Genomic DNA, 18,023 nt, shown 5'->3' with positions numbered 1-18,023 from the left:
TTTTTCTTTTTTCTAGGATTAACGACATAGCCAATTTCTCCTCCGAGCTGACAGCTTGCTGCACTGTTCTCAGTTCAGAATGGCTGGGAGTTCTGAAGGCTCTTTGTTGTTCTTCAAATCACGTGTGGGGGTTTAATGATGTACTTTGCACTGTGGATGTAAGTTTTCTTTTTCACTTAAAAATTAAACTGGGCAATTGAGTATTTAGTTAGTGAGTAATTTTTTTTAATTGAGTTAACCTTTGACTGAAATGTTATATTTTTTCCTTCTCCAAAAACAATAAACCAGAGTATGGTTGCTAAGGATTAAGTAAATGGAAAAAATAATTGAAATAAAATAGCTTAATCTGCAGCAGAGATGTCAAGAGTTCCCTTGTTGGTTAGCTGAGATTTTTTTAATATATGATCTCTTCAGAGCTGTTTGCAGTTTTTATGAAGTGCCTTGGGTTCCTCATGGCAGAGGACACAATTTAGTTAAAGCAGTTTACGGTCTGAAGAGAACCACTTTGTTATTTTAAGATCAAGGTGCACTCTGAGGATACAGGTTCTGTTGTGTTGCATAAAAATGTGCAGGCTTCGAATCATTGGGGTGTTCAGTCTTTCTTAGTGATTGTGTCTGGAAGTGATGAAGACATACCCGTTATAAATCACTGATTTCCATGAATATCGTTTTGCATCCATGTTATGTGAATGTCTTAAAAATCCATCTTGATTCTTTATCTATTTTTGGTCTATCACTTCTTGTAGTAATCCATGTTGTATGTTAATATATCTTACAAATAGAAGAACTTTATACATTTTTAAAACCTACCTCCCAGTTGGAGATTTACATCCCAGTTCTGATATCTCAAGACTGGGTAGATATTCCCACTCCATTCGAGGAACACCTAAGATTTTATATATATAAAACTCCTGTGTGTGGCCTACTTTTCCAAACAGGAAAGACCCAGATTTTCATTTTCAACGTTGTTCCTTCACCTCTTAGTTGTTTTTGTTACACTTTATGTCTGCTTTGTTCCCTCATCTATAAAATTGGAATTAATAGTATGAACCTCATGGTGTGTGATATTAATTGAGGTGATCTTTGTAGGTTGCTAACTGCAATCACGGGCGTACGAGTATACTACAACTTAATATGGAGGGCGCTATTATAGCTGGTTTTTAATTATTACTGTCTGCCAAAGTCTTGTGAGATCTGTAAAGGTAGAGCGTTTTCACTATGAGTGAATTAACTTCCGTCCTTGTTTCTTTCTTTCTCTCTTTTTTAAATTTAGGAGCAATTGTAAATTTTCAGAGTTGTTTTTAAAACTAATTTAATTATATCAAAGACACTTTATTTTTCATCCCTGCAAAGAACATCAAAACATTGCCAACACTTGTTTTTCTTTGCTTCCTAATGGTTACCCTTGAATGACAGATAATACTGCATTCTGCAAAAAAGTTTTATTTCTGCTACATCTTTTAGGGATTTCTTGATTTTGCTTTTTGTTATTTTCTTTTTCAATTACGTGTATTCAAGATAGAGCTCAATCTCTTCTTACAGCATCGGGATGGGGATAAACCTCATTCTTTGTCTTATAAAGGAGAAATAGGCCTAGAGAACAATAGTCACGATCTGTTGTCATTTCACTCTGTTGGTTCATTTTGGGATTTGAGATCTTATTGGTGTTGCCTACATTCTCTTAGATGTTAATCTTAGATATTACTTAAGAGGGTGTTAGGTATTAAAACATGTCAATGTTTTTCTTGAAGGTGAGTGACCTTTCATTCCATGATTCATTAGCTACTTTCATTGCTATTCTGATAGCACGACAGTGTTTTTCCCTGGAGGACGTCGTGCAGCACGTGGCACTCCCCTCTCTCCTCGCAGCAGGTAAGGCAGCAGCCCACACGGCGTGTGTTATTTGACCGTTGTCTTGGGCTGGTTTCTAACTAATGAAACACAGTGAGAGTAGCATTTAAAGGTACATGCGCTGGGCAGGGGTGTGGCATCATGGTAAAGATGGTAGAATTGTTAAGTGTTGTTCTAGACAAAGAAAGTAACATGGATCTCCGTGGAAAAAGCTGGGAACTACTATGTTTAGTACCTGTTTTTGAGGAAGCACTTGAACTCGGGTTTCTCCAAAAAGCACAGCTGGCACCTTCCTTTTTACCATAAGGAGCATTTATCTGAATGATCCCAGAAAATTTAGCCTAATGGAACACCTGAAGACGTGTTCTCGAATTTGTTAGAACTTGCTCTTCCAATCCTCCTTTCCTAGCTTGTGGAGATGCCGACGCCGAGCCCGGGGCGAGGATGACCTGCCGACTCCTGCTCCACCTTTTCCGAGCTCCCCAGGCCTGCTTATTGCCTCAAGCGACTGGTGAGCTGACGGCTGACAAATCTCTGACGGTGCTTTCATTTGGAGCTGTGGGTTCTAACAGGACTGAGTAGGCCGTCCATTCTGTGATTTCCTTCCTGATTTTGGTGGGCTCACTTCGGGGTGATGAAGGAGGGCGATAATCCGTTCAGAGGGCTGTCAGCACCTTTCATTTATGTAACTTCAGGATGTACAGAGACACTCAAATCCAGAGTTAATGAACAATAAAAATACTTTTGCTCTTAGGCCAAGCCCTGCTGGTGGGCAGCGTGATCCTCTCACACACTGTGTGTGTTGGTTATAAACACACCATAGCCGCTTAGGGCAGTGGTGATTCATTTATCCTTTTACTGAGGTAAAAAGAATAAGGTAAGAAATCCAGCGGTGTTAGTGACGTCTGTTCCTTAAAGATCGTTTCCCTGCCGGGGTGTGTGTGGGTGTGTGTGAGACAGTCAGCACTAAGTGGATGAAAATCCTTCTAATGTTTTTGGCACATCTCTGTAAGGAACAAAGACATTGTTTTAATAATTAAAAAGCAAAGGTTAAGTAAGGAATACTGGCAGTGTCTCTTAGTGAATCCATGAAGCGTCAATTAAAGCTGGCTAACGGCCACGAAGCGCCCACAGCCGAGCAATGAAAGGGCCTGCTGACTGTAAATGGTTACAGGAGGCTGGTGATGGGGACTGGACGATTAAAGGCTTGTTGCTGTTCTCACAGGCAAACCCTGCCCCGGAATCAGGTCCTCCTGTGATCGACACCTCTTAGCTGCTGCGCACAACAGCATCGAAGTGGGAGCTGTGTTTGCTGTTTTAAAAGCGATTATGATGCTTGGTAAGACTGTCCTGGCGCTAAGCTCGGGTAATCACAAGGAATGGAGGCAACGTCATTTCTATTCAGGTTTAACTCTAATAGCATCAGAAATTTATTATTATTATTATTTGTTTGTTCTCCTGGAAAAAGTAGTTGGCTTTCCCCTAAGTCCAAGTTCATTTTGACTCCAAGGAGTCTGTCCCTTACCTACGACTCTGGGGAATTTAAATATAATCCTTTCTTTGGCGGCATTTTAACTGCAGATTGTCTGGTTCTGATATAATATAGATCCTCAGACCCCCTGGGTTGTCTTGCCTTTGTTTGTTGGCATAAGTCACGTGTTGTGATTCACGCAGATGACTGTGATCTAACCAAAGGGTTAAAGTTCATACTGTATTTCAGGAGTAAAACACCACAAAACCTGGGTTTTCATCTTAGTGTTTCTGCTTCCGTTGTGATCCTGAACAAATTCATGTCTTTCTACTTCAGGTTTTTCACGAATCAGGTGATAATTGTAATGATAATTGATATTACTGATAAATCAGTATTAGATATCATAATTTTTTTGAATTCATAATATCCCAGACATTTTTTCATATCCTTTTCGGTACATATTCTACCGGAGACTGGAGTAGTAGTATTGCCTTTTCTGGGTTTTTTTGTTTGTTTTGTTTTTTACAGTGCAATACCTTAGACATTTTTATTCTTTAAATCAGTTAGGATTTGGATCATGAGAAGCCTTTAATTCACACTAATTCTAACTTCCAGTACCCTCTTTTGCCCTTGACTAAACAAAAGTTATCTCTTAATATTCTAAAGGAACCCCCTTTGATTAGAACAGAAATTGCTGAGTAGATAAGAATTGTTTTAGATAAGTCTTAAAGAACATGTTTGAGAATGTACCCTGTCCCTTTATACTCCTACTTCAGAAGTGTGGTTGGTGACGACAGGAAGGAAAAGCAGATTGTCATAAAACAAATTATTAAAAGTTCACCTAAAAAAAAGTATGTTTTTTATACACACACACACACACACACACACACACACACCAGGGGTGAGAAAAAAATGTATATACATGACTTGTATTTCTCTTTTGTTATAGGTATATATTGAGAATTACAATTTTCATACAGATTTTTTCCTTAAAATGTGTATACATTTTTTTTGGCACCCTCTCTCTATATATACATACATGTACACACAAATATACATACACATGCATAGATGCAATATTACTATTAAAAGCTTACAAATTTTATAGTAAAAAGGGAAAGGTAGAGTCCCTTGGAGGGCTGCAGCCTTCCTCTGAGTTTAGGAGCTTGTGGTTTCACGCAGCCGACATTAAATGGTCATTTAGTGAGTAACATTGCTCTACACTGATGATGTTTCAAAGGAAAGACAGCTGGTCAAGTCTTCTAATAAACGTGGAGCCCATGAAGTCAGGGACTTACTTGCTTACTGTGGTATCTCTAATGTCCACCACAAAAACTAAATAGGAGGTTTTCAGTAAATTAACGTTGGAAGTATGGCTGTATAAGTTACAGGCATTTTAATGGCAGAAACCAAGATGAGTGCAGTGTAGACATTGTCCCTTTGATTTGGAGGACTGGTTCGGTCCCAGGTGAAATTTGCTGACCTCTCTAAATATCCAAATAACCATAGTTTAATATCCACACATAATTAGCAGTTCTTTTTTCCCTGATTGCCTCTCCTTGACCTTTTTAATTGGCCTCAGTTCTTGGTAGATTATACAGCTTTCTAAGCGTTGGAGGGATCTTCAGGTCTGAGAAGTCAGGATCAGGCCAGTTGAATGTGAGCAGAGCCTTGGACGAGGCGATCACTGAACACCGTTTGTTCTGTCGTCTCTATGATTTTAGGAGGTTCTGGAACAGCCTCCAAGACCCCTGTCATCCTAACATCTAAACCAACTGAGGATCTCCTAGTCTGGGACTGGCAGAGGTCTTTGTTTCTTTGTTTTTGTTTTTGTAGAAGTTTGAATTTACCTACCTTACCATGTCCTAAACAATGTTCTCTCAAGTCCTATCCACCAGGATCTGTTTTGAGTTAGGGAGATAAGACTGTTTTATAGAATTCGGTCTATAATTTCTCTACTCATTTAAATGCAGGTGTAAAAATAGTTGCTTATATTACCAAAGGTTGGAGCAAGCATGCTAAACTTTGATACATGTAGAACTTGGTCTTTCTTTCAGCTTCTGAAGAACTCTGTTGAGTTAAATAAACTCCTGTGGGTGAAATGAAATTGGTATTCCTTGTATGTATATTTTCATGAGAAATGTATGATGATATATAGTAAGATATTGATGAGTTTAAATGTTCTGTTTATTCCTCCCCTCCTCTTAACGGTTTTATAAGTAAATATTCAGCAAGCCATTCTGATTTCTCAAAAGTTTTCAGCAGAGTCAAAACTTTTTCTTGGTTGACCTGTGGGTTTTAAAAGGCTTTTTGCACCGACCTGGGCTTGGTTTTGCTCACACTGAGGCAAGGAAGGCCTTCTCTAAACCCGTTTGTTGGTTCCAGGAAATTTTCTCGCCCAAGACTTATGATCCTGCAGGTAAACAGGCAAAAGTTTGGAGGGTCTGATGTCATTTGGCAATCTTTATTACCAAATTATTTTATTCTTTCGCCTTTAAAATCACAATTACTTGTCTTTCACAGCTAGAGGAGATTTCTCATTTTTGGATACTCAACCATTCTGCTCATTTTTTCCCCTAGAACTTTGTTGTAAGGAAAGCACTTTCCTGAGCTTCATTTCACTTGAGTATATTAGAGATTGATTAGGTGAAATTTTCTAATTTGGATGTTTGCAGAGAGGAAAGTGAAAGACATGGGTTATTCAATGAATGCCCTATTTTCCAGGGCTTCCTTAGTATGCACTGCCCTTTTCCATTCCCAGGGAAATAAATCTCTCTTGTCAAGAAGTTGATAGTAAGGTGGGCTAAGGCAAAACTTTTCTCTTGACCTATGGATAGAAAAATAAGTCATTGTAAGAGAAGAAATGGAAAAGGGACATCTAGAAGGGTGAGTAACCCATTTTTTCCTTGTCTATAAGTCAAATTCATTTGAATACATTTGTGCTTGAAATATTGGTGAAATCAATGTTCTGTGATTATTAAGTATGATTCATAATGGTCTTTTTCAAGTTTGGTGAAAGCGTACTTAATTCTGTAAACAAAATAAGGATTGAGTCTTGAACTTGCTCTTTTTTTTTCATGTCTGATGAAACTTCTCTGGGTTCTCTCATTTATTCTCTTGATCCATTTTCACTATTGCTGAACAACTGGCCATGCAATAATGATACCACTCACAGCTTTAAACCCCTGAAAGCGTGCTTTATTTACGTCTCAGATATTTGGCAATATTTTGAAGTTGTATGATTTTGCTTTTGTGATTCTGTTATTTAGGAGATGCCAAAATTGGCAATAACAATGTCAGCTCTTTAAAGAATGATGACTTCACCATGAGGACTCTACGGCGTGATGGGAATGCTGATGAGATCTGGGCTGCCTCACAAAATTCAAAATCCTGTGGGAAGAGCATTTCCATAGAAACTGCCAATTTAAGAGAATATGCTAGATATGTACTGAGGACCATCTGTCAACAGGTATTCAGATTTAATTTGCCTTTAACTCTGAATCTGTAATTGTTATGTTGGAGAGAGATTCTCACTATTGTATGCAACTTGTACATAGGTGGTACTTCTTTTCCTGCTAACTTTAATTTTAAATAATTTCAAATTTGCTGAAAAGTTGCAATAATGATAAAGAACTCTGGTATATCCTTTAGATTCACTAACTTTTTACGCTTTGCCACGTTTGCTTTATAATTCGATTTGTGTGTGTGAATGTGGATACATATCATTTAAAATTTTTTTGCTGAACCAGTTGAGAGTAGATGGCATACATTATTCTTTTTTACTTTTTAATATGTCAGCTTTTATTTATTAGTATAACCAAACTACAGTTATCAAAAATCAGGAAATTCAGCATTGGTACAGTAATTTTTTCTCACCTATAGGCCACATTCCAATTTTGTCAATTGTCCCAATAATGTTGGATTTGTCTGAAGTTTCCTGTAGATTAGCTTCAGTTTATGCATTCCTGGCCAAGATACTACAGAAGTAATGTTGTGTTCCTCTCAGGTAATCACATCTGAAGGCACATGATGTCCATTTGCCCCTCATTGGTGATGTTAATTTTGATCAAGATGTCTCCATTGTGCAGTTTCAAGATTTCTCTACTGTATAATTGTCATGTTTTCCCTTGAAATGAATAAACAGTCTTTCGGGAGACACTTTAAGACAATGCAGATATTCTGCTCCTCATCAAACTTTCTCACCTCCCATAGAGCATCCATTGTGATTCTTGTTCAAACCAGTCTTGACTATGATGGCTGCAAAATGTTGATTTTTTTTTCTCCTAACTCCTCCACTCCCTCCACAATTATCAGTTTGCATTCTTATCTAAGGAAGAGCCTACTCTTATTTATATTTATTTATTTTCCATATAGATTACAATGTACTGTCCTTAGCTATTTTCATGTGCAAACTGTCCTAGATATTTCCTGTGCAAATCTTAACATGCCTGCTCTTGTGTTATTTTGACACATTGCCATCTTTCCTTTTTCTTTTCTTTTCTTTTCTTTATTTAAAACTTTCTGGCTCCTTTTGTACTTTCCCTGCCCCAGACCTAGAATTACTCATTCCTCCAAGGAACCCTGGTCGTCTTTAGTAGAGGATGGTGTTTATAAACCAAGATCAGGGTACTATGTGTGCTCATTGCTTCTGGGCCCTTTCAGCAGACAGAGCTAAGAAAAAAAGGAAATCTAGATGTTATTCATACATAAATGTGTGTGTGTGAATCATGAGTTCATACTGATACCTCCAATTCCAATCCAGCCCCACTGAGTTCTTTGCATCTCCCACTCCATATTAATGTCACCTCCTTCCCCAGTCAGAACCCTGATTCCCAGAAACACCAACCTCTTTCCTCATTGACTGAATTCTATAGTACACCTGCAGTAATTTCAGAATTGCTGTACCTATTCCACTAGGACAAACAAGCCTCCTTTGAAAAGGAGTTGAAGATCTGTTTGTAATCCTTCCGTAAGTGTTTACATTATTATGTTCAGAAAGTTATTTGGACTTCTTCCTTCAGTGTGGATATGTTATTCATCTGAAATAGAATTGATTTCATTTGTTTCTGCCTGCATTCAGTTTAGATTTCCCTTTTTTTCCCTAGCTCTGTCTTTGGAATAGCGTGTTTCCACAAGTCACCTATGCAGAAAGGTGTACTCAGAGATGTGTCCTCTCTCCCTTAACCTTTCCACCCTTTGTCTCTCCCTGCGCTAGGTGATCAATTTCATTATTTTCCGGTTTAACTTTTCCTTTTTTTTTTTTTTTTTTAAATTTCTCCTTTCTTATGAAAAACAAAACAAAACATGGCATACCATATATTCTCTTTCTCACTTTCCTATAGACATAATGTTGCCAGGGTCACGTTTTTATCAAGGAATATGGTAACCGTAGTTGAAATTAGCTAAATAGTTATATAGGTATTAAGAGGGTACTGAGCTGTGCTTTGGTTCCCAATTGTGAGTGCACGTTGGAATCACCGGGGGAGTCAAAAACAATTTTGAGGCCTTTAGAAAATGACTGATATCTGGGTCCCGCTGCCTAAGAGGGACTTAATTCATCTGATGTGCGACCTGGGCTTTGGAATTTTAACAAGCTTCCTGGGTGATTTTAAAGGACAACCAACCAGTATTGAGTCACCTGTTAGTTAAGAAACAAGTTTCATTTGAAACAGATCTGGGTTCCAGTGGGGCTCTGGCACAGTTGATCATTTCTGACCTCATTTAGTATAAGCGGCTTCCTTTGAAAAAAATGATGAAGAAAAGGGGATAGGAATTTACATTGGTAGAAACTCTCCAGAGGTAAAATAGCCATCTGTGTCAGTAGCCCTCAAGTTTTTCTATAGTCCTTGACCCAGCAGTTGCACGTCTATGACATTACCCTAAGAAAATAGTTGTACAGAGAAGAGATGTGCACAAATATTTGTTTATAATGGTAACACTATTTATAATTATATGACAAAGGAAGACAATTTTCTGAATGTTGTACTATGTTCTAGTCAATAGTATAATGCATTCCCTAAAAATGATGAAGACGTATTATAATATAGAATCATTGCCCGTATGTGAGCAAGTTGCAAAAACTGATTACAAAACAGATCCTAGAGCAAGGACTCATTTTCCAATTGAAAACACATACCAATATTTCCTTTCTCATTTTGCCGATATTTTTTAAAAATTTTCTTTCACCAAGGTTTCACTTTGTATTTTTAAGAAGTTAAAGTACTAGAACTTTTGTTTTTCAAACTTTTGCCACCTACTTTTTCTGTGAACTGTTTTGTTAATTGGAAGCTTTCTTTCTCTCCCATTGTGTGCCATGAACCTAGTACGTATTACGTATCCACATAGAAAGTCTAGGCCTGCCCGTCTAACTGCTGTATTATTTTTAGGAATGGGTAGGAGAACATTGCTTAAAAGAACCTGAAAGATTATGCACAGACAAAGAGCTTATATTGGACCCTGTGCTTTCCAATATGCAAGCACAGAAGTTATTGCAGCTTATCTGTTATCCTCATGGCATTAAAGAGTGTACCGAGGGGGACAACCTGCAAAGACAGCACATTAAACGCATTCTTCAGGTGAGTGACAATAGTTTAAAAAGTGTGTTTTTGTCATGTGACACATTCTTTATGATTTTCTGTGTTATCGCCACACTTTCTTGCTGGATAGATGTTGGTACTGCAAATTGTATACAGTCATTACAGAAATATTAATGTTTTAAGCCAGTACCATATTTACATGAAAAATAAGCTTTGTTGAGGGATGGTCTTTAAATATCTTATTCAGAAAAGATTGAAATCATTTTGGATAAATGAGTATATTTTGACATAAGAAATGCCTGTCTTAAATTTATTTCCAGTGCCCATGGAGTAAGTCACATTTTTGTATAGTGCTGCCATTCATTTGTGTCTGTCATCAATATGTATAAAGACTTAGAAGCCTTTTGAGCCATATACAAGTTTGCTCCAGTATCCAAAATTAGAGTGTTCCTGTGAAACCTTTTGGAAGCCAAATCTTTTGTAAAGCGAAGAAACATTTATCCTTAATTTATATGGAAACATTTTTGAGCATTCCCAAACCCAAAATTTCACATACACACTATGTCTTTATTTCATTCACAATCGAAATGCTGAATTACTTCTAGTTAAGTGTAGTAGCACTCTTACAAACGCTCTCAGGCTTTTCTGACTACTGAGGACACATCTTGCTAACGAATGCACAGCATAAACCAAATAAAGCACAGATGCTCACAGACATGGTTAAAGCTGTGATAGTTTGATGCTGAGATGCTGTGTGGCTCCCTGGGAAAGAGCTTGGTGGGGCCATCGTGCGGCTTGGGGTGCTCACTGCCTCTGTGACAGCTCGCTCCACAGCAAACGCTGTTTTCACTTTTTGCCTTTTCATTTATTTTATTTATTTTTTGTAAAAGCAAAAACCCTCTTTGGATTGCTTTAGTTTAGCGAAAACAGATACTGAAATAGGTCTTTCGTAAAAATGAAGTGGTGGAACGTGAAGTTTTGAAAAGCAGGGGGAATCCCTATACATCCCTTTATTATATATGATTATTTCCCCCTTTTGCCTCCCTCCCTGCCCCCTTCAGTTCAAGCCGACACGGCAGCACACAGTAGCCCATGGCAGCCGAGGAGCTCACGCCAACCTCCAGCTGCTCACAGCAGCCCAGCTCCAGGGAGAGCTGTTGTTCACAGTCTTAGCTGTAGAGGGTATAGCTCACTGGCCCATGTGGGAATCGAACAGGCGACCTCGGAGTTAGGAGCACGGTGCTCCAACCACCTGAGCCACTGGGCCGGTCCACTCCTAATGTCTTAATTCTTTCTATCTTCCCCAGAATCTTGAGCAGTGGACACTGAGGCAATCCTGGCTAGAACTTCAGTTAATGATTAAACAGTGCCTGAAGGACCCTGTGAGTATATATTGAAAGCATGTATGTGTATACACTTTTATGAAACGCAAAACCATGTTGACGTTTGAGGATAAAGTAAAACATGCGTGCTAGTTTCCTTCTGTCTGATTCTAGGGCTCTGGCTCGGTAGCTGAAATGAACAACTTACTGGACAACATTGCAAAGGCAACCATAGAGGTATTCCAGCAGTCTGCGGACCTTAACAACAACGCCTCCAATTCCAGTGTGGGCCTCTTCCACCCAAGCGGGATCGGTAGTACTGATACTAGTAGCACGAGACAGAATGGAATAAAGACCTTGCTAAGGTATTTTTTTCTACCGTTTTCTTAAGCTGTTATTAACTTTTCACATGTAACAGTGCGTTTTATTTGCACAGTGCAGTTATTTTTTTGAATAAAGCTGCAGGAATGTAAAGAAAATAATTACTTGTGTCAGTTATCATTATTTAATAAGGTGGATGATGTCGTAGTGTTCTAAATATTAAGTTAGTCAGGCCGATACTCCTTGGAACCACAGGTGACATTCAGGATGGATTAATTTCTTTAGTGTCCCCTGAGGCTACTCTGTTCTGTGGTATTGATTATGTAGGAAACACTTTTTTCTGTCTTGTTTATTAATTGGCAGTTTTGCACAAATGATAATCCTGAAAGGCAGATTAACTTGTATTTCGTCATTTTGGTGTAAAGTATAACTAGTGAATTCTAACACTGTAGAAATTGATTATTAGTATGCTTAAACATAATCAGAACATTTCATATCTTAACCATAGCAGAAATGTGTATTATTGCTTGTTGGACAAAAGGACTATTATTAATCAGAGAGCCAGAATCCTTGAAAAGCACTTTAATAGATTTTTTTTTTTTAAAGCTTATAGTATCCTCCCAGAACTGCACCTTTTATTACCTTCTGTAAGCGTGTGCACATATCCACTACTTGACAAGAGGAAAGATAATATAGAAATAAAAGGGACATTTTAGAGTAAGCATTATATCTGGTGCGTAAAAGTGGAGTTTCTTTATGATTGAGGGAGCAGAGAAAAAGGATGTCTCCTTGGGTGTAACACCTGTTTCTGATTTTAGTTCCTCTGAACGCAGGGGTGTATGGCTGGTGGCCCCCCTCATCGCCAGGCTGCCGACATCTGTGCAAGGACGAGTATTGAAAGCTGCCGGGGAGGAACTAGAGAAGGGACAGCACTTGGGTTCTTCTTCAAAAAAGGAAAGAGACAGACAAAAACAGAAAAGGTATGGCTGGAAGGTGTGTCTCTTTTCTGTAAGATTCCCAAGAACAATTGAGAAAATCTAACATTCTGCAAACATACATGGTCACTGTACCCCCACATCTACTGAAATTTTGTTCTTAAGTGGAATTGAAAATAATTTGCTAGGCAAGGTGCTGTTCCTAAAAAGTTCCAGGTTATAATATTTACTACACTCATTTTCAGTTCTGCCTATATACCCATATCACTGCTGAACTGTTAAAAATACTGACTTCTCAGCCCTACCTCATAGTTACTGAATCAGATCTGGATATCCATTTGGTCCCTGTATTTTACTTATAATTACTTTTCATTTTTTGATTACTTAGGTATTTATGTTTAAAATACATACAATTATTTGTAATTCTGTCTTGTTGGACCCTGAAATAGTTTCTAATATTTTTAGAATTTAAGGCTCTTGTTCTAGACTAGATATTAAAACTTATAAACCACCAAGTTTAATGTTCTTTTTATTTTATGCCATAGAAAAGATACAAAATAATTTTATTTAAAAGCCGTCTCTGTCACTGAGAAAGATCAAAACAACACTGAATGTGAAAACGTGATGAATTTAGCACCACAAGAGTAAAGGGAAATAATGATAATTTCTTCTATTTTTAAAAAATTCTGAACATACAGATTTTTTGTCCCCTAATTAATAATATTTCAGTTGCTGCCATTTATCGAGCTCTTTTGAAATGCTAACCCCTATATAAAATTCATTTCATACGTACTTGAACTTTTTAAATCTCTCAGCAATCCTATGTGGTTGTTGCTCTCATTACACCCTTTTTACAGATGAAGAAACTGATGCGCTGAAAGATTAAGTAAATTTCTTAATTAAGGACGCACAGCTATGGAGTTAGAAAGCCGGGGTTTGCACCAGGTGCTCTGGCTTTGAACCTGTGCTCTAAAATAAAGGCACATTTTGGTAGAGACCTCGATTTGCATATATTTTGTTTGTGACCTGAATTTTTTGGCATCTTTGCCAGCGTAGTTAACCAACCAGATGACTCCATTTAATTCTCAAAGTTTATCTGCTGACATGTGATTGTATGAACATTGCCTCACTTGTCACAGAGAGGACAGATGGTATTACAAAGTTTCAAGATGGCTGTTTCCAAGTCAGTCTCTCTCAGTTTTGCTGGTGTAAAATGAAGCAGACTGAAATATTTGGCCTCGATCTCTCAAGAAAATTTTCTTTCCAGTATAGCAGTTAGTCTGTCAATATGATCTGTTAGTTGTTCTCTACTAATTGAAAAACATCTTTATAAAATGCCAATGTAAAATGGAATTTCTCCCAAATGTCTTAAAACCCCTTTACCAGTGGAGGCTGTGGGATGTGGTTGAGCTGTGCCCTGCAGGTCACTAGACGTCACTGTCCTTGAAGTCCTCAAACCCGGGTGCTAATCTTAGCTCTACCAATAAATACCCCACTGTTTGGTCTTGAGGAAAGAGGTAGAAATAAAACAAGCACAACAATCATGAGCCTGTTTCCTGCACCCTAAAATAAGTTTTTTGTGAGGGAGATTTTTTATTTTATTCTGTGTATGCGGTGATACTCCTTCTGATGTGTTTAAATGCAGCTTACTGATGTAAACTACAAATTCTCCTCTCCTGGCACTCCCCCTACACACTCATCTGCAGTTGTGAATTTATCCTAGTTTGGGGAAAGCCTTCAAGGGAAAGAGAGAATATTAAATTATTTAGAAGCATTACAGTGGCTTTTAATCTTGTTAGTAGAGATATGATTTAACTTTTCAAGTAGTCTTTGGCTATTTACTCCTCCTCTCCATTTTCCAAAAGTAAAATAAATAAGAGCCAATAAGCCCAGGGCAAGAAATCAATGCTGCACAGGAAGTAATGCATTCTTTCTAACTAGATCTGCCGTTATTACTTCCTTTCTAGTATGTCTCTTCTGAGTCAACAGCCATTCCTCTCACTGGTCCTTACCTGCCTTAAGGGACAAGATGAACAACGAGAAGGCCTCCTAACATCTCTCCAGAATCAAGTTAATCAGGTAAAGTATAGTACAGTATTAAGCCAGGCAAGTATTTTTCTAATGGCATTAATTCGTTTTCCTTCCAGGTAAACTAATAAGGGCACAGCGTGTTTTGTTGCAGGGAGCCACAGTCCATGTCCTGTTCTCCTACCTGTCATTCTAGTCACCAAAAGATGAGCAGTTTTGTAATATTACTCACGCCTTGGGTACATGTCTATAGACCACAAAAGTAACATATTGTGTATTGCACATAACTTTGACGGATCTGCTGCTCTCCTGGCCCTGCCTCACGGGAGAGATGCTGGCGCCCTCTGTGTCACAGGAGGCATGGCAGGAAGACAGAGGAACCTGTATCCAGGTCCTCAACCTGGCTTCCACATACCAGCCAGGGTCTCAACTTGAGCCCTATAGGTTCAGAAACTCAATTTTATTTTACTGCCAGAGCCAGACCTAATGGCAGTCAAGTGCACAAGATGCTCATGTACAAGCCAGAAGGCATTTGGGCTCATTTACAAAGAATTTGGACCTTGCCTTTCCACCAGCCACAGTTCTCCTGGCACTGGTGTTCTCTGTATCACAAGGAAACTGAGTGACCACATTAAAATCGCAGGTTGTGGGATCGAGCAGAGTGGGTAGATTGGCCGCCTGAGATGTTTATCCCGCTGCACAGCCTAATGGAGCCCCGCGGTGGTGCTGTGGTTCTGTGACACCATGTCTTTTCCTTGACTGGTCCTGGATGAACATGAATAAGGACCCTTTACCTTATTTGGTCCTGTCGTCATCTCCTGACTTTTGGATATGAGAAATCTGTTCTTACAGAGCAACCAGAATGCTCCTTTTTGAATGTAAATCCCATGTTTCTCTGATGCCCAAAATGCTCCAATAATTCTTATTGCACCGAGAATAAACATTCAGGGTCTGGGCTTACAAGGCCCTACGTGATTTGGCACTGGATGCCGCTTCTACTGTTCTTCCCACCAGTCATGGCCCAGTTTACTTCACTATTTTCACAGTGGCCATGTTGCTGTTCATTGAACTTGCCAACCAAATTATCAGTGCAGTGCCTTTGAATCTTTTCTTTCCTTCATCTGAAAGGCTTTCTTCCTGGGTATTAGCGTGCCGTCTTCCTCACTTTATCAGGTCTCTGCTGAGATGTCACCTCCTCAGGGAGGGCCTCCCTGATCACTCTCTGAAAATAGGACTGCGCTCATTCTCTATCCCCTTACCCAGTTCATACCACTTGTTACACTTCGTGTTTGTCCTGCTATTTGAATGTGACAGCTTGTGTGTTTTGTTAACTGCCTTGCACCCTTAAGTCAGTCTTGACAGAGGGCCACATCTTTGATGAGCTGTGGGATGTGCCCTCCTCTTGCCATGCAATATACTTACAGGTTATCTGTTGGGGCTGGGTGACTTCTGCATGTGACTCATTTCAACCTATTTAGGAGGATTCTTAATAGTTACCACCATATTTCAGATCGTGGCAGTAGGAGATTTTTTTGGTGGTGGTGGTTTTTTGGGTTTTTTTTTGCTCATGTCATCGGATTCTGGGGTGTTGCCCATTTGTGGTTTGCCTTTCCTAAGAAAATCTCCCCTTTCTCAACATCGGTCTGAATCAGTGAGGAAGCATTCACTTCGTAAATTTATGTGCCACTTGATTGGTGTCCATGATGTTGTACTTTTCAACATCAATAATGTGTGCATTATCAAGGAAGACAAGGCTATAAGACAGCAAGCTACCACTCCAATAGAGCACCAAAATTACCCATTTGCCAAGGATCAGAGCATTATCCCTAGAAATATATAGCGCAGGCCTGATTTAAAATGTACTTCTGTCTATCCACTACTTATCTTTATAAGACTAAGCCCTTGAACCACATGGGGTTTAGGTTCACCAACCCCTGTGCAATATAATTCTGCATGTAACTTTTGACCTCCCAAAACTTTAGTCGTCTCCTGGTAGCCGTGGGTCGTTGATCCCAGGACACCCCTCAGAAATTTGCAATCTGCGGATGCTCAAGCCCCTCATATAAAATAGGGTAGAACAATGCATGACAGTCGTCCCTCCACAATCCGCAAATTTCCAGCCTCGATCAAGAATACCAGTTTTGATCCGCAGTTGCTTGAATCCACAGATGCAAAACTCAGGTTTACAGAAGACCGACCATATATTTGTTGAAAAACTCCACACGTAAGTGAACTTGCACAGTTCAAGCCCATGTTGTTCAAGAGTCAACTGTCTCTTTAAAATAATCTTTATTTTTGTTAATGTTAAACTTGATGGTCCTCTAAAGCATTTTCTAAGACTTAGTCACAGGATAAGTAATTAGGTAAGATTTTTCTTCTCCCACCTAGAAAGGCAACAAACAAAGAAACAGCCAGCTTTCTGTCTGCCTGGTGGCAGGGGAGGACAGCTATGTTTATTAATTTGCTAAACTAAGAAGTTATTCTTGACTGTTGGTAAAAAACTCAATTTAACTTTAAGTATGAAAAAATTCCATTTTAACATGGGAAAGAAGATTTTGGTGTTTTTTTGTTTTTTGTTTTTTTCATTTGTTTTCTGATTTAGATCTTAAGTAACTGGAGAGAAGAACGATACCAAGATGATACAAAAGCACGGCAGATGATGCATGAAGCACTGCAACTCCGCCTAAATTTGGTAAGAGACATTTCTAGTATTTTCCCTCTGTTAAACTTATCTAAATATGAAAATAACTCCAGCTTTCCCCCTTCTATGGTCTTCATCACAGTCTTCATTACAAGGTGAGGCTTTCTTAAGAACCAAGTGGAAGGTATCATGCTACCCGACATCAAATTATACTACAAGACCAAAGTAATCAAAACAGCATGGTACTGGCATAAAAACAGACACATAGATCAATGGAAGAGAATAGAGAGCACAGAAATAAATCCATACCCATATAGTCATTTAATCTATAACAATGGAAGCCAGAATTTACACTGGCGTAAGGACAGTGTATTCAATAAATGGTGCCAGGAAATCTGGACAGACACATGCAAAAATATGAAGCTGGACCACTTCTTTATGCCATGTATAAGAATAAAATGGATTAGAGACCTGAAACCGTAAAATTCTTAGAAGAAAATATAGGATGTAAATTTGCAGATGTTACTCTTAGTAATAATTTTACTGATATATCCCCTTGGGCAAGAGAAGTAACAGGAAAAATAAACATATGGGATTACATCAAACTAAAAAGTTTTATTCACAGTGAAGGAAACCATCAACAAAACAAAAAAGCATCCTACTGAATGGGAGAAGATATTTTTCAATGATACATCTGATAAAGGGTTAATATCCAAAATTTATAAAAAACTCATTCAACTCAACACCAAAAAAATCCAAACAACCCAATTGAAAAAATGGGCAGACGACATGAAGAGACATTGCTCTAAAGAGGACATACAGATGGCCAATAGACGTGAAAAAATGCTCAACCTAACTAACCATTAGAGAAATGCAAATAAAAACCACAATGAGATACCACCTCACACCTGTCAGAAT

At 38.5% G+C, this 18,023-nt stretch overlaps 2 protein-coding genes across 20 annotated transcripts in view; one reads left to right on the top strand and one right to left on the bottom strand.

The window, feature by feature from the left end:
* The window catches only part of MED12L (mediator complex subunit 12L), a 319,885-nt gene that overhangs the window by 251,284 nt on the left and 50,578 nt on the right, over positions 1-18,023 (top strand). For all 15 annotated transcript variants that reach the window (XR_016019521.1, XM_074333588.2, XM_074333592.2 and 12 more), the window contains 11 exons: positions 17-158; positions 1,752-1,872; positions 2,261-2,362; positions 3,077-3,190; positions 6,592-6,791; positions 9,709-9,897; positions 11,166-11,240; positions 11,355-11,545; positions 12,320-12,481; positions 14,404-14,515; positions 17,067-17,156. Coding sequence is in view for 14 of the 15 variants with exons in the window: in XM_074333588.2 (XP_074189689.1) it covers positions 17-158; positions 1,752-1,872; positions 2,261-2,362; positions 3,077-3,190; positions 6,592-6,791; positions 9,709-9,897; positions 11,166-11,240; positions 11,355-11,545; positions 12,320-12,481; positions 14,404-14,515; positions 17,067-17,156 (1,498 nt within the window). In the remaining variant the exon portion in view is untranslated. The remainder of the gene's footprint in view (positions 1-16; positions 159-1,751; positions 1,873-2,260; positions 2,363-3,076; positions 3,191-6,591; positions 6,792-9,708; positions 9,898-11,165; positions 11,241-11,354; positions 11,546-12,319; positions 12,482-14,403; positions 14,516-17,066; positions 17,157-18,023) is intronic.
* The window catches only part of P2RY12 (purinergic receptor P2Y12), a 48,978-nt gene that overhangs the window by 27,960 nt on the left and 2,995 nt on the right, over positions 1-18,023 (bottom strand). The window lies entirely within an intron of this gene.

The sequence above is a fragment of the Rhinolophus sinicus genome, chromosome 17 (assembly GCF_057876585.1).
Source record: "Rhinolophus sinicus isolate RSI-liver-muscle chromosome 17, RSI-T2T, whole genome shotgun sequence".
Taxonomy (NCBI): Eukaryota; Metazoa; Chordata; class Mammalia; order Chiroptera; family Rhinolophidae; genus Rhinolophus; species Rhinolophus sinicus.
Note: the sequence above shows the minus strand (reverse complement) of the source record. Positions and strands in the feature narration are given on the sequence as shown.